We start from the raw sequence: 14,155 nt of genomic DNA, 5'->3' as shown, positions 1-14,155 counted from the left end.
CAGGGCCGCGGGCACACACCGATAGCCAGCGCACGGGGCCCAGGGCACCAGGCCGTGGGCTTCTGTGGGCTGCGGCTCCAGCCCCTGGGCTGCGTGAGGGAGCTCAGCGCCTCTGAACACAGAGCGGGAGCTTTTGTTGAGCGAGTGTTGCAGGCTCTAAGGTGGTCCATGTGCTTCAGTCTATTATTTGTCCACACGTGGGCACAGAGTCATTTACCTTCCTCTGAAATACACGAAGCACATTCCAGCTTTTTCAAAGCACGTCCTTTCTCTCCCAAGAGCTTTCCCTCCGAACACAACCACCTGCCCCAGCCGTGTCCCCGCTCCATTTGCACCTCTCTCCTTTAGGACTCGTTCTCATCAAACAAAGAGCCTCCCTGCTCCGTGAGCAGGCAGTCAGTGGAGAGAACGGAGACACCGGGACGGCGGGGATCCGAGCCTAGGAGGTGCCGGTGCCGCAGGAGCGCGGAGCTCACGGCGAACGGTACAGCCGTAGGGCCGCTCCCCGCTGTGGACGCGCCGGTGCCGCGCCAGGGCCGAGCCGACGCTGAAGCTCCCCCCGCAGCTGCCGCACGTGTAGGGCCTCTCCCCGGTGCTGCACCAGCTGGGAGTTCCCGCAGAACCTCTCCCCGGGGTGGGTGACCTGGTGGCGGAGCAGCTTGGAGCTGACGCTGAAGCTCTTGCCGCACTCGGAGCACTCGTAGGGCCGCTCCCGCGAGTGCATCCTCTGGTGCCGGATCAGACGGGAGCGCTGTTGGAAACGCTCCCCACACTCGGTGCACGGGAAGGGTTTCTCTCCAGTGTGGATCCTCCGGTGCCGGATGAGGTGGGAACTCACACGGCAGCTCTTCCCGCAGTCCCCACATATCATCAGCCTCCCCACAGAGGAATTGCTCTGCTGCATAACATCTGGCAGCTTCCTGAAACTTTCCCCACACAGCATCACTCGGCTTTGCCTCTTCTTCAGAGGCCTCTGAACCCTTCCTGACCTCTGTGGGACGACTGGGTCCTGTGCAGGGCTCTGGGAATTGTTCTCCTGGGAGAGACCTGAGAGAGAAACCTCCAGCTCTGCTGGCCCAGGGATGCCTTGGTGGGGATTCTTCTCTTTTTTGCTCACAATCCCATCTTCAGCTGAAATAAAATGAGAATCTAGATAGAAGTCACAGACAAGAAACTTTAAACAGGGGAAATAAAAAAACAAATTCTAAAGATTCACCAGATTGACTCTTACAGAAAGTTCTGATATTTCCCTTCAAACTACACAGTGGATTTCTCAGTGTGTTCACAGGAACAAACGCTGGGAACAGCCCTGTGTGCTCTGACAGAACCTGAATCCACTGAAATTACTGGCATAGTAGAGGTAAAGTTTAATGCTTGAACAGGAAAGATGGCTGCTCTTCTAGGATGTCTGAAAAGTTATTAAAAGCTGAATTGAGAGTCATGGAAGTGCCACAAAGAGCTGTCCCACTCAGCAGAACAAATGCAACATCCCTGATGTGCTGCTGCTGGTGCTACAGAGAGAGGCACTCCCAAAAGAGGCCCTAAGGGATGAAATGAGACACCTCAAACATGGCTTATGGCAGTCTTAGAGGCAGAAGAAAGGCAACTTTGTGCTCCCATGGATGCACGGGAGAGCACACAGAACTGGGATGAGAAAGTGCTGTCTTAGGGCAGGAGAGGCACTGCAGAACTGAGAAAGGAGAGTCCAGAATTACAGCCCAGATGATCTAAGATCACATCTGATCTTCCTCTTAGTGGGCAGTGTAAGAAAACACCACAATGTGATTTCACAGTGACTCCTGAGATGCCTTTTACAGTAGCTTGGTGTGACATTGACACTTGAAATAGTTTTCCTTGAAATTGTTCCATGACAGCAAAAGAAACTGGAACTCTGATAGCCATGTGTCTGCAGCTACTCCATCCAGGTGGGATCTGGAGGAAAAGAGAAGAGGGACATCCCAAGACTGGATTAGGACATTTCTGGCAGCCCAGCCTGAAGCCCTTGCCCTGTGGGTCAGGCTTACTGAGCAGACAGTGGAGCTTGGGAAGTTGCTCTGCTGCTGTTGTCTGTAAAGGATTTGATCAAAATCATGATGACAGGACCTCACTGGAAGTGTTTTAGGTGAAAGGAGAATAAGTTCACAATGCTCAGGAATTCACATTGGAAGTATAAGGCTGAACTGGCAAAAAATTAATAAGCAAGCAAGCAAGGGAGAGTGTGGTTCTTCCTCAGCCCATGTCATTTGGGTTGATCTCAAGCCTCTGATGTGCCCAAGACTGCCAGTGCTAAGATCTGAGTCAAGCTCCAGGTAAGCAGAGTAAGGCCAGACACTGGGAAAAAGCCTAAGTATCACCTTAAAGGTACCCTTGGATCTCCTTCTCAAGAGAATCCACTTGGAGTTCTTCAGAGATGTCACCAATTTTAGCAGAAGGAAGCTCTGGAGTCCAAAGGCTTTCTCAAAGACATTCATCCTTCACCAAAACTGGTAAGGAAACTCAGCTGCTGTGGGATGAATGACCTTCATGAGGCGGGGAGGAAGGCAAAGAGGAGGTGTTTGTGATTCTGCTATTCAGACACAAAGGCTGACTATGAACTGTGTGATGCTGACCAACCAGGTGATTGGGGAATGGCAGAGGACATTCACTGCAGGTAAACAAAGAAGTGCAGAGGGGAACAGCCTCTATACCAGGAGCTGCTATAGAGGGCTCTTCTATGGATGGGCCCGGGATGTTCTTGACATCATTCTGGAATAGCCCCTTGGAGCAGATGGACAAAAACTGCAGCTTCCTGGCAGACAAAACAGCTCATCAAATGTTAATGATTATCAGGGAAAAACAGAGAATAAAGAGAATGTAAGTGTGCCCTTGCAGCTCAAACCCCACAACCTGACTGTGTGCAAGGGCAGGGATGGATCCTCCATTTCAGAGAAATTCCAATAGAGCTGAGGGAGATACAGAGCATGACACAAATAATAAAAGGCACAGAACAGCTTCTGCATTGGAGATAAAGGGTGCAGCTGACAGGGCTATTGCAAAGGACTATGAAACCACAAGTGGCCCATGGGGTGGGTGGGGATCCCTCCTGCACCATCTGCTCTGAGTTAAGAACAACTGACATGAAGTGAGCTATTAGAAGGCAGCTTCAAAGCAAGCTAAAGAAGGCAGCAACTCACAAAGCAGCTGAATACGCTGTGGAACTACTGGCTGCAAGCTGTCATGGGTGCTAAAACATGCACAACTTCAGACAGCAAGAAAATACAGAGAGAGCTGTGAGATGCTGAGACATTGTATGTCTGCTTCAGTAGTTTCTGAAGTCACAGAGTGCCAGGGCTTCGGAGAGCATCCAGGAACACACCAGGCACTGCCTGTTGCTTCTCTGGGACCCAGCACTGGCTGCTGCTAGGCACCACTGGGAGGACAGTGGTCTATCCTGTTATCACCAATCCTATGCATGCTGGTAGGGTCTGGGAATCCTGGAGCAGTTTTTCTCACCGACAGGTTCACAGATGTGCTGGGTTAATGGTCAGACTCCACGATCTTAGTGAGCATTTCCCAACCTCAGTGATTGTATGACTGTACCATCCCCTTACCTGCACAAGTGCTGCTCTCGGACATCCCTCTGCAGGCGCGGAGGTGGGAGAACCACAGTTCCTCCTTCTGATCCGTGTGGGAGATCACTTCCAGCTGCTTTCAGGGCACCTGCTCCGGGGGAAGACACGGGGCTGGTCAGACGGGCCGGGATTCACCCGACCGAGCAGGGGGTGGCTCTGCGGGGGTGCAGCAGAGCCCCGGAACCGCTGCGGACCCGCGGGGCTGGGGGGGAACGCGGGGGGCGCCCAGGTGAGGGGGGCGGCGGCGGCGGAGCCGGCCGGGGGTCCCAGCCCCGCCCGTGTCCGGTCCCGGCCCCACCGGGGGTCCCGTCCCAACTCTCTGGTGTCCTCGATCCAGCCCCACCGGGGGTGCCGGTCCCGCAGCTGTCCCCGATCCAGCCCCGCTGTGTCCCCGATCCGGCCCCGCCGTGTCCCTGTCCCGGTCCCTCACCCGCGCTCGGTGGCTCCGCGGCCGCTGAGGCGCGGTCACGTGACAGCCAACGGTGGCCAATGTCGGCCCCGCGGGCCGTGCAGGCGGCCCGGGATGGCGGAGGTGGGGCTGAGGCTGCGGTGGGCTGAGGCGGCGACGGCCGGGCTGAGGTGGCGACGAGCTCGGCCCTCTGAGGGCTCGGGACCCGTCACCTGCTGCCCGCTCCGTCCCGAGCCTTCCCCCGTGTGCTGGCCGAGCCGCCACGGCCGCCGGGGGGTTCCCTCAGCCGGGCTTCAGGCGGGAAAGGAATGTCCGCCCCGGGGAACACGGAGCCTCCGCAGCACAGGCTCAAGGAGCCAGCGCTTTCTGAGGGAAGAACATTTCCAGAGGACACCAGAACAGAACTCTGGAGATCTGTACCTGGGCTCCATGTCCTTCCAGGACAGGCGTGTCCAACCTGGGCACTGTCAGGGGCTGGAGCCACCCAAGTCTCAAAAGTGTTGTGAAGGGAGCAGTGGGGTTGTGCTGATCTTGGGTATGAATCTGAATTCTTAGCAATCACGCGTGGTTTGGCTTGGAAGAGACCTTAAAACCCATCCCATCTGACCCCGTGCCATGGGCAGGGACACTTTCCATTATCCCAGGTTGCTCCAAGCCCTGTCCAGCCCAGCCTTGAATATCTGCAGGGATTTGGAGTCCACATCTTCCCCGGGTAATCACAGGGATGGTTCTGCCAAAGGCTGTATTACCTCTCCCAGACACTTTGTGTTCCATTAGACATCTGACATAAAATCTCCCAGAAGAAATTTTATACAGGAACAATATGGAAAGCAAACCAGCGGGAAGGATTGCTCTCAGATTTATCCCTTCCATATCTAAATGCTGGCACTGTAAGTGTGGCTCTGTTGGCCCAGCTGAGCCTGGGCACTGGGACATTCCCGCCCATAGGTGTTAAGAACCCCTCTGTTATTAGGAAAAATAGGTTTCCCCAAGTCTTCTCCACCCCCAGTTGAAGTTTTTCAGAGTTCAAGCTTAGGTTTTTTAGGCATAGGCTTCCCAGTCATGTTCTCACCCCCTAGTTGAAGATGCGAAGAGTAGTCTAGTTCAATGAAGTTCATGTTTTCTATACAATCCTGTGTTTGTTTACTGTTCCATATGAGAATGGACAGGATTTAAATTGTTTATTGTATATAATATAAATCAAAATCAAATTCTGTATAAAAAAATTATGTCCGACATATACAAAGATATCTAGAAATCTGCCCTCTTTTTGTGTTCTGTCCCTATTTTTCAGTGAGCCTTTGCACACTCAGAACTGCCAGAACAGACAGAAGTCAGAAGTTGTTACGAAGGTCAATATATAAAATACAACAATTTAGGGTCCAAGACTTCTCCAGAAGTCCCAGACACTTTACAACTGGGACCAGTCCAGTTTGGCAATGGGACTAATCCAGGCAGTGGGTTTAGCTCAAGCTGTGAGAAGTGCTGAAGAGTTCCAGTGCTCAAAACTGCTTAAATATTTTCTTCATGATATCTCTGCTGGAGGCTTTCCCATGACATGGGGTATCAGGGGCACTTTTGGGAGGTGTCACAAAGGCAACAGAACAAACCCCTGCCCTGTTCTGCAGCCATTTCAGAAACACAGATTTAGGAGTTTTAGTAGAGATTGCCAAGTGAAGCAAGAAAAAAAGCCTTTTATGTATTTCCACAGCATTCCCTGCCTTAAAAATCAGCAGTGCAAACTGTGCTGAAGAAGTGAAGATGGAAGTCACAGAAGTGTAAACAGGCAGCACTTGACAGAGTGGATTGAATCCTGGAACGTGAAGGGTGAAGCATGTCTCAGCCCAAATCCAGGGAATAGGTCCTGGCACTGAGGGAAGCACCAGCACAAAGAGAAGTTGGAGACCTAAGATCTACTGGAAAAACGGAAAGAAAAGGCACAAGAGTCAAACTGGGTGAAAAGAGGTTGCAGGTGAGCTGTGTGCTGAAGGCAGGGCAGCCACGGGGCCTTTGTGCAATCGGAGCAGAGGGCTGGCAATGGGAGCTCTCCAGGATGTCACCTGGGATCAGGCCACCAGGAGCAGCAGTGCTCCACCCATCGCCTGCAGCCGGAGCACCGGCTGGGAACGGGGCTCTCCAGCTCGGCAGCAATCCACGTGCAGGAGTTTCAGCGGGCAGGGGTGGGCTTCACTCGGTATCGCCTCCCCTGTTTCCTGCTCTCCTTCCTTTTCTGCACCTGCTCTTTCCGGGCTCTGGCCATGGTAGATGTGATGCACTGAGAATCCAGGAAGTCCAGCAGCTTTGCCTTGGAGATTTTAATGCCATTCTGTTTGAGCTCTGCGTGCAGATCAGCCAGCTCGATGGGCTCGTAGAAGAGAATCCTGTTGTACAGGGCCGTGTTTGAGCGGATGTAGCACCTGACTGCCTCCAGCTTTTCCTCTTCCCGAGCTGCTGCTTGAGATGCTGGAAATTCCTCTTCCTCCTCCTCAGATGTAAAAGCACAGGTTTCAAATCCATTCACAAAGGAACTAAAAGCAGGATGAAACAGACCAGAGGTCAAGGAAAGAACAGGCCAACAAGGACAGGACCAGAGCTCCCCAAATGCCTGATGGTGAAGCTCTGTGACTTCCCTCTGTGGGATCACAGACCCTGTACTACCAGCACCCACAAAATGAATGAGGCAGAACATGGCAGGGCTTCTGCAAACTTCCCACCCCAGCCAGGACAGCGCTGGTCCAACTCACCCAGCCTAGAGCTGTATGGAATTTCTGCCTTCTGGCCCTTCCCTCCTGGCAGGTTCTGCCAAGGAGTGCTGTGCTGCCCTCTTCCAACTCCAGCTGCAGGTTCTCAGGCAGCATGGAGTGCTCCATGTCACTGACCTGCAGACCAGGCATACCAGATTGGGGCCTTGCTCATAAGCAGCCCTTTATGTTCTGAGAATAGTTCAGTGGGAATTAGACTGAAAATCCAAAGCCTGTTTCTTTTGTAGGAGTGTGCTGACCTCCACATGACACACTCAAGGAGGTGGCAAGGCAACTATAGGCCACAGGGACAGTCACTACCTCATCTCTGTCCTGCACCCCTGAGTGTTTTGTGTAGGATTTCTCTGCCTCACCTCTGTGAACCAAAGGAGATGTCACTCCCATCCAGCGAAGAACGTGCCGACTCCTGGGATGCTGGGAGCTCCTCGCCATCAGCTGCCAGGGACACAGATGGCCTTTCCTGCTCTTTGGCTCCTTCTGGGTGATGTGTCACTTTAGTTCTGTCCTTGGGTGCGGCACAGCCTGTTCCATGGGATGCACCATCAGCCTTGACAAGCTGCTTCCTCTGGCCCCCAGCCCTCGGGGCACTGGCGCAGTTCCTGCCCCCAGCCCTGCCTGCCTTGGGCTGCCTTGGGGACTTCTGGGGCAGCGGCTGGGAATAGAAGATTTCATCCTCAAAGTCAGAGTCCCCATCCTGGTGAGTGTACTGGAATATCTCCTTCAGCTTCAACACCATCTGGCGCTTTGGGAGAGCACGGACACCGAATCTGAGAGAGAAGGTGGGAGTTTGGGTTACAGTAACACAGCACCTTCCATTGTCACAGCTCAGCACGAGGCTGAGGCCAGGAAGTGCAGCTGGAAAAGTGTGATGTGACCTCAGGAAGCCCTGGCTGGAGCTTCACCATGGCTCCCCTTCTTTCACACTGCCTCCCAGCAGGGACCTCTTGTAAAGAGCCATCCTGGGGGAGGTAATGCTCACCTGCTCAGCTCCTTCTTCAGCTGCGGGGTCTCCATGATGGAATAAGCTGGCATGGGTGTCACTGGAGTGCTGGGGGACCTGTTGTTCTCCTGACGGGAAGGTTCTGCAGCAGAATGAAATTACTGTGATGAGAATCAGTATAGAAAGGACTTAAAAATGGCTGGTAACTTCTCCTCTTAGTGGCATAAATCCATTATTATCTAATAATTGTTTAATACTTCCTTATAAGCTGCTTTAGTTATTACTCAGTTTCATATTGGATAGTCAGCACTTTTTTTACTCCCCTTAATCGGGATACTTGGTTTTCATTGACTTTACATCAGGAAACAGTTTAAACTGGGACACAGGTCACATCTGAAAATGAGGCCATTCCAGGCTTTGTTAGAACAGGCAACATTTAGAAAGCAGTTAAAACCATGTTTACTGAATTCTGTGCAGTGGTCCTTCTCCCAGGAAACAAATTTCCTAACAGAGTCTTGATGCATTAAAAAATCAAGTAAATCAAGCTACTGGGGTCTGGAGTTAGATACTGATTTAATGACTCCAGTTTACTGATACTGTGAAGCACAGCCAGTCTCACACATCGTGTTCTAATCACCTCTTAAATCATTTAGTATGGCATAATTACTTAATTACATACTGCCACATCAGTTACATCAATCCACTGGCAAGCAGGCCTGTGTTTTGTTCTGCTTTGGTTGGTTTTTCTCTATCCACGAGCCCACAGCTTCTGCAAGGAGTCCTGCCACTACCAAAGGACTGGTGACAATGAAACACTCCAGGAATCCCTCATTTAGACAGGCTCTTTCCCACAGCAAATGCCTGCACCTTCTTTGTGCCTGGCCCTGCCAACTGTTTTTCTGCATCAGAAAGCCCAAAGACCCTTTCAGTGTGTCAAGTGCATCACAGGTAAGATAATCACTAAAATAAAAGCAGTCCAATAAATCTAGTATCAATACAAACTCTCACCAGGAGTCTTGACAGGATCTGTCCCACCGGCCCCTGCTGCAGCTGCCAACCTCTGAGACAGAGGAAGAATCTCTGGAAGTTCATCTTCCTTCTCTTCTCCATTCCAGTCATCCCAGATTTTGGAGTCCAGGTAACTGGCTCTGCTGCCCACTGATGAGCATGGCTCAATAGGGCTCTTCTCAAGGCAGTGTAAGGTTGTTCTCCTGCCAGCAGGACTTCCTTGGAGAGGTGTGCTGCCCTGAATTCCCTGCACCTGGACTGGGCTCTCCCCCTGCTCCTGCCAAGAGCCAGGGCTGGGGCTGCTGGCCATGCTGCTCTTTGCAGGGCTGACCTGGCCAGAGTCATGGTTGTCACCTCTGGCTGGGGACAGATACCCAAGGTGCCAGCAGTCATCAACAGGGATTGGGGGCTCCTCACACAGCAGGACACTGCTACCCAGAGAAGGCAGACTTACTTCCCTGTCACTGTCCTCCAGCTCAACTACACTGATGTTGATTTTATCTTCCAGTGGCTGCTCCTGGCACGGAGGCACCAGTGTGGGTAAACCTGAGATGTTGGCACATGTGCTTTCCCTGTTGGTGTGGCCAGGGGAGAGGAGAACTGGAGCTACTGGAGAAACTGGAAGGGGGTTCTTGGAAGAGGATTCTGCTGCTGGGCTGCTGGGTGGGCTCCTTCCACTGGCCAAGTCCTCCATAGGCAAATGTTTGTCTGACAATGTTGTTTCATGAACTTTTATTAAATTTCCAGCTATTTCATGGTTACTATTACCTGCTGCTAAGTTCTTTGTGCTGAGATTAGATCCTGGACCCTTTAAAGAATTAATACTTGTGACCAGAGTCTGTGTTGAGAAGCTTCTGCTTTTGCTCAGAACTGGTGTTCCTGGCACAAGCCAGGAGGTGTCTGTGCCTGGAGACATTTCATTACTGAGCCTCTTCCCAGGGCTCGGGTTTGGGCTCTGTTTGATCTCTGTACAAGCACCTGTTTGTCTGCTGAGAGGAAATTCAGGGGACACCTTTACATCACCACTTAAACACACTGTGTCTGTATTGCCACATGAGACCTGGGCTGATCTCTGCTCTGTTTCAGGGACTGATGACTTATGGTCAGGTTTTGGTATCTCAGTACCTTGTTCCATGTCTGTACACTTCAGGTGCCCAGGGACTTCCATTTCCTTCAGAGCAGAGTCAGACTCTGGCAACTTCTTGCCTTGTTGTAACTCCATTTCATCATCATCAGAAGACAAAACAATAACATAACCCTCCTTGATCCTGTGAGCTGCAGCATCCTCAGTCCTGCCTCGTGATGACAACACTGGGACATGTGTGTGCTTGTTTGATTCACTGTGAGGAAGCTCTGCTGGAGAAACTGTGATCTCATTTTTTGATGCAGCACTCAGCTCCTTGGCTTTCTGGGAGTGTATTTCATAAGATGGGAATGATTTTTCCTTTTTCTTTTGCTTTGGTGTTGACACATGTTCCCTGGCAAACTTTCCCTCTGATTTTGGAGACGCAGGTGAAGAGCCAAGAGCAGGAAAAAGGGACACAAAAGGCTGGGAAGTTGGACTCCTACAAAATCCATTCTTACATGGAGAGCAGTCTTTTTGTGACTTACTGAACACTAGTGAATCATTAAGACCAACATGTTTTTCACTAGGGAACTTTCCTGATTCTTTGGTAACTTCTTTCACCGGGGAAGGTTCACAGTGATACCCCTGAGAGGCAGAAAACAAATGTTCATAGCTGTCATTTACATCAGTATCACCCTGGAAACCAGGAAACTGCTCTTCACAGTGATCTGCCTTGTCATGTGAGACCTGAGGTGACCTGGAATCCTTCACATCCTCACATCCCTCAACAGCCTCTCCTTCATTAGCACCATGGGAAGTTCCATCCCATTTCTGAGGTTCACTGTGGTGAGGCACAATAGAGGTCTGTGGATCATTCATGCTCTTGCACCTATTTACATTCTGCATCTTCTCTTCTTGTGCAGACAAATCACATTTAGATCTTTCCACACCATTGCCATCCCTCAGATCTTCGAGGCTGTTGCTTACTGAAGCAGATTCAGGTCCTTTTACCTCTTCCTGCTCAGTTTGCTGGTTTGTACCCTGGGCTGCCTCGGTGTCACTGCACAGGCTGCAGTCTGTTCCCTCGCTCACCTCTCTTTCACCCTGAGCCATCTTCCTCTGAGTTGCAGCAAACTCATAGATTTCCTCCAGCTCTTGTTCTCCCACCTCACTGTCATCTTCCTTCTGGCACTCAGGGCTCAGCATAGCTACTTCTTCCTCATCTTCACCCACCCACACTGACTTCAAGAGGTCTTGGAAGTTCTCAGCTCTGTCCTCACAATCTTCATCATCCCTCACAGAGATAAGATCATCTTCTGAATCCACTCCGGAGGACACCTGGCTCTCTCCAGTGCTGCTTTCACACTCTGCCATCAGTTCCCTCACACCAAACCTGCAGGGATACAATAGTAACATTAGTATTTCCTCCTCCAGTATTTCTTCACCATTTGGCTGTCAGATCACTTTTGTGAGTTTTGTAAGAAATGTACATGAGGATGTTGACTTTCCTAGGATGTACAAGATCCACTGTCCTCCTAAAATTCCAAACACCCTTTTCCAGGTAACACTCACATGAAAGGATCAGGCACATTCTTCCTTTACTGTGTTTGAGACTGACTACACTAAATTCCCTTGGCAATGGGAAAGTCCCATGGAATGGCTGGGGCTGGATAATATCTGCCATGTGCAAGATTCCTGGCTTTTCTGAGTGACAGGGCACCTCTCTATATATATTTGGCAAGCCCCAACCATGTCCCACCCATATCTCAGCAACTGCTCCTGTTCCAAGCTCTCAGTGCATGCCTAGGACCACGACTGAGAGCATGGCTGACACAACACATCAAAGCCTGAGCATCAAATACATTCTACAAGTGTTGTTCAGGTGAAGTGAGAATCACATAACAGAAGTTGTGCTCATCATCTTCAACATCAGCCGCCAACAGACATCCTGAGACAAAACTCAGCCAAAGTCTGCTGAGCATATACTGAACACAGAAACTCTCACACAGTTTTCAGCTGAGGGCAGGATGTCTTTACAGGCAAGCTCCATTTAAGATGTAGCAGAAGTCCATGGAATTTGTAAGCCCTTAAAACTGCAATGGAAGATGTCAAACTGGAAGATGTTCAGTATCTGCTGAGCATATACTGAATACAAAAACTCTCACACAGTTTTTTAACTGAGGGCAGGGTGTGCTTACAGGCAAGCTCCATTTAAGATGTAGCAAAGGTCCATGGAATTTGTAAGCCCCTAAAACTGCAATGGAAGATGTCAAACTGGGCTGAAGGCCTGAGGGGTTCCAAGCCATGCTCAGGGCACACACCTGGCAGCCAGGGCCTGCAGCTGGGGCCGCAGCCCAGCAGGGAAGTTGGTGTCAGCAGCGCAGAGGCAGTGCAGGAAGGCAGCCACGGCCTGGGCTGACACATCGCTCAGCAGCGCCCGGCGCGTCGGCGCCGCCCCGTCCTCCTCCACCAGCAGCCCCTCGCTGTGCACCTGGGCCGGGAAAGCAGAGTCTGTTTGCTGATAGAGCAACACAATCCTTGTTCCCATCAGCTCCCTCCCTTCCCTCGTGCCCAGCCCCAGGACCAGGATGCCAAGGTGGGGCAGTTAGGCAGAGCTCCCTGAGGAACAGGCCATGTCCTTCCTGACCCTGTGGCTGTTAACTTTGTTTAACTACTTGCCTTAGGCACATGTATAAAAGGTGGCCTTACAGTTCTCCACTTAGTTTTGCAATCAAATTACTTCCCAGCCCAATTTCCATCTACCCCTCTCTGTATGAGCTTCATCAGGTGTGTTTTGAATTTATTTGGAAGCTGCACAGGAGCAGGCTGGGCACTATTCAGCCTAACATACTCTGGGAACATAAGAACTCCCTCACTAGCCTTGCAGAAAGCACAGTCAGTGCAGGTACCTCCAAAACAAGAGTGACAAAACCTCTGTGTAGATTATTTAAAGTACTTCCCAGAAACTTCCTATTCCCTGCTCACACTTCCCAGCCTGGGTGACAGGCAGGACACACCAAGATGGATAAGGCAGTCTGTGCTTGCACAGGGACAAAAATGCAAGGGCAAGAAGCACTTTGAAAGCTTCCTTCTGTTATTATGATATTTTTTGAAAAATCTCTTTGCTAGGATTTTTCTCCTGAGAAGCTGAGAAGCCTCAAGAAAGAAATGTGAACAATAATTATCTGATTGTTTGGGAATGTGGTCTGGAGATCGTTTACCAACAGGTACATCTTTGATTAGTTCCATGTGAATTGATTTTAATTAATGAGCAATCACCATCAGCTGTGTCAGACTGAGGAGTCAGTCACCAGTTTCATTATCATTCTTGTTTAACCTTCTGACGTATCCATTCTCTTTCTTTGGTATAGTTTTAGTACGTTGTCACCCTGATTTTTTAAGATTCTCTAAGCCTTCTGATGTTTACATTCTTGTAGAAAACTTTCTTGCACACTTTCTGTAAATAACTCATTGTTTTACTTTTTTTTAATAGAAGAAGAGAAATTCGATGGACTGTTAGTTTGTCCAGTGTCATTGGAGAGATGGCACTTTCACTGTCTCTTTTGGAAAACTATAAATGTTAGAGTCAGAAAATAAAGTTCCCTTTTCTTCACCTTGAGAGCAGTGGTGTGTGCGCTCGTGTTGTTTTGTGTCCTATAGTGACAGAATTCGATAATAAAATATCATCATATCATATCATAAAATAATAAATCAACCTTCTGAAAACATAAAGTCAAATTCTCATCTCTCACCTCATCCTAAAAACCTCACAACACCACATCATTCATTGCTTATGAGCAGAATGCAAGGATCCTTGACTCCCCATAGCCTCCCTGAATAGGATTAAGTAGCCAAAAGTTTCACCACTTTGTCAGGATTTATCCCGCTTTCCTAAGCTGAAACACCACTGCAGGTCCTGAGGCAGTTGCTGTTAAGGCCAGCAGTGCTGTGTGCTGGTTTGGGGCACTGGCTGGCTGTGGGATGGGGCAGTCTGGGCTCTCCTGAGCAGGAGCAGGAGGAATGGCAGCAGCACTCACAGCCTGAGCCGCCGCCGGACACCGCGCGTACAGCACGAACAGGTGAGCGTAGAGAACCTCCCCGCTGTCCACCTGGAACTGGACATCACTCAGGTGGGGGTTGTTGACCATGGCACCAAAATCTTGAGCCAGCAGCCCGAGAGAGGACTAGGACACAGAAGGAACACAAAGACAGGTGTTAGGTTACACATGTCAAACACTTTCCCAGAAGAGTAAGAAGGGAGTGACCCAGTGTGGGCCCAGTCTGGACATACCACCTCTGCCTCCTGAAGGCACTCATCAAGCTTTATGAACTTCAGGTCTTCCACAGGACAAGCAGACA

The 14,155-nt window shown here is 50.4% G+C and overlaps 2 protein-coding genes across 5 annotated transcripts in view; both read right to left on the bottom strand.

Moving 5' to 3' along the window:
- The window catches only part of HMOX2 (heme oxygenase 2), a 14,381-nt gene extending 9,228 nt beyond the window's left edge, over nucleotides 1-5,153 (bottom strand). Inside the window, exons 1-2 of the mRNA XM_005425207.3 lie at nucleotides 5,093-5,153; nucleotides 3,591-3,699 (exon numbers count right to left, since the gene is read on the bottom strand). Coding sequence (XP_005425264.2) covers nucleotides 3,591-3,699; nucleotides 5,093-5,138 — 155 coding nt within the window. The 5' untranslated portion in view covers nucleotides 5,139-5,153. The remainder of the gene's footprint in view (nucleotides 1-3,590; nucleotides 3,700-5,092) is intronic.
- A 5-nt stretch (nucleotides 5,154-5,158) lies between these two features.
- Nucleotides 5,159-14,155, bottom strand: part of SLX4 (SLX4 structure-specific endonuclease subunit) — a 23,770-nt gene continuing 14,773 nt past the window's right edge. For 3 of the 4 annotated variants that reach the window (XM_031060420.1, XM_031060421.1, XM_031060422.1), the window contains 6 exons: nucleotides 13,834-13,980; nucleotides 12,118-12,287; nucleotides 8,731-11,189; nucleotides 7,762-7,864; nucleotides 7,136-7,549; nucleotides 5,159-6,548 (listed from right to left, as the gene is read on the bottom strand). In XM_031060420.1, the coding sequence (XP_030916280.1) occupies nucleotides 6,188-6,548; nucleotides 7,136-7,549; nucleotides 7,762-7,864; nucleotides 8,731-11,189; nucleotides 12,118-12,287; nucleotides 13,834-13,980 (3,654 nt within the window). In that variant the 3' untranslated portion in view covers nucleotides 5,159-6,187. The remainder of the gene's footprint in view (nucleotides 6,549-7,135; nucleotides 7,550-7,761; nucleotides 7,865-8,730; nucleotides 11,190-12,117; nucleotides 12,288-13,833; nucleotides 13,981-14,155) is intronic. The other variant, XM_031060419.1, reaches the window with a different exon arrangement.

This window comes from Geospiza fortis, unplaced genomic scaffold, assembly GCF_000277835.1.
Source record: "Geospiza fortis unplaced genomic scaffold, GeoFor_1.0 scaffold114, whole genome shotgun sequence".
In the NCBI taxonomy this organism is placed as follows: domain Eukaryota; kingdom Metazoa; phylum Chordata; class Aves; order Passeriformes; family Thraupidae; genus Geospiza; species Geospiza fortis.
This window is presented reverse-complemented; position numbering and strand designations above follow the sequence as displayed.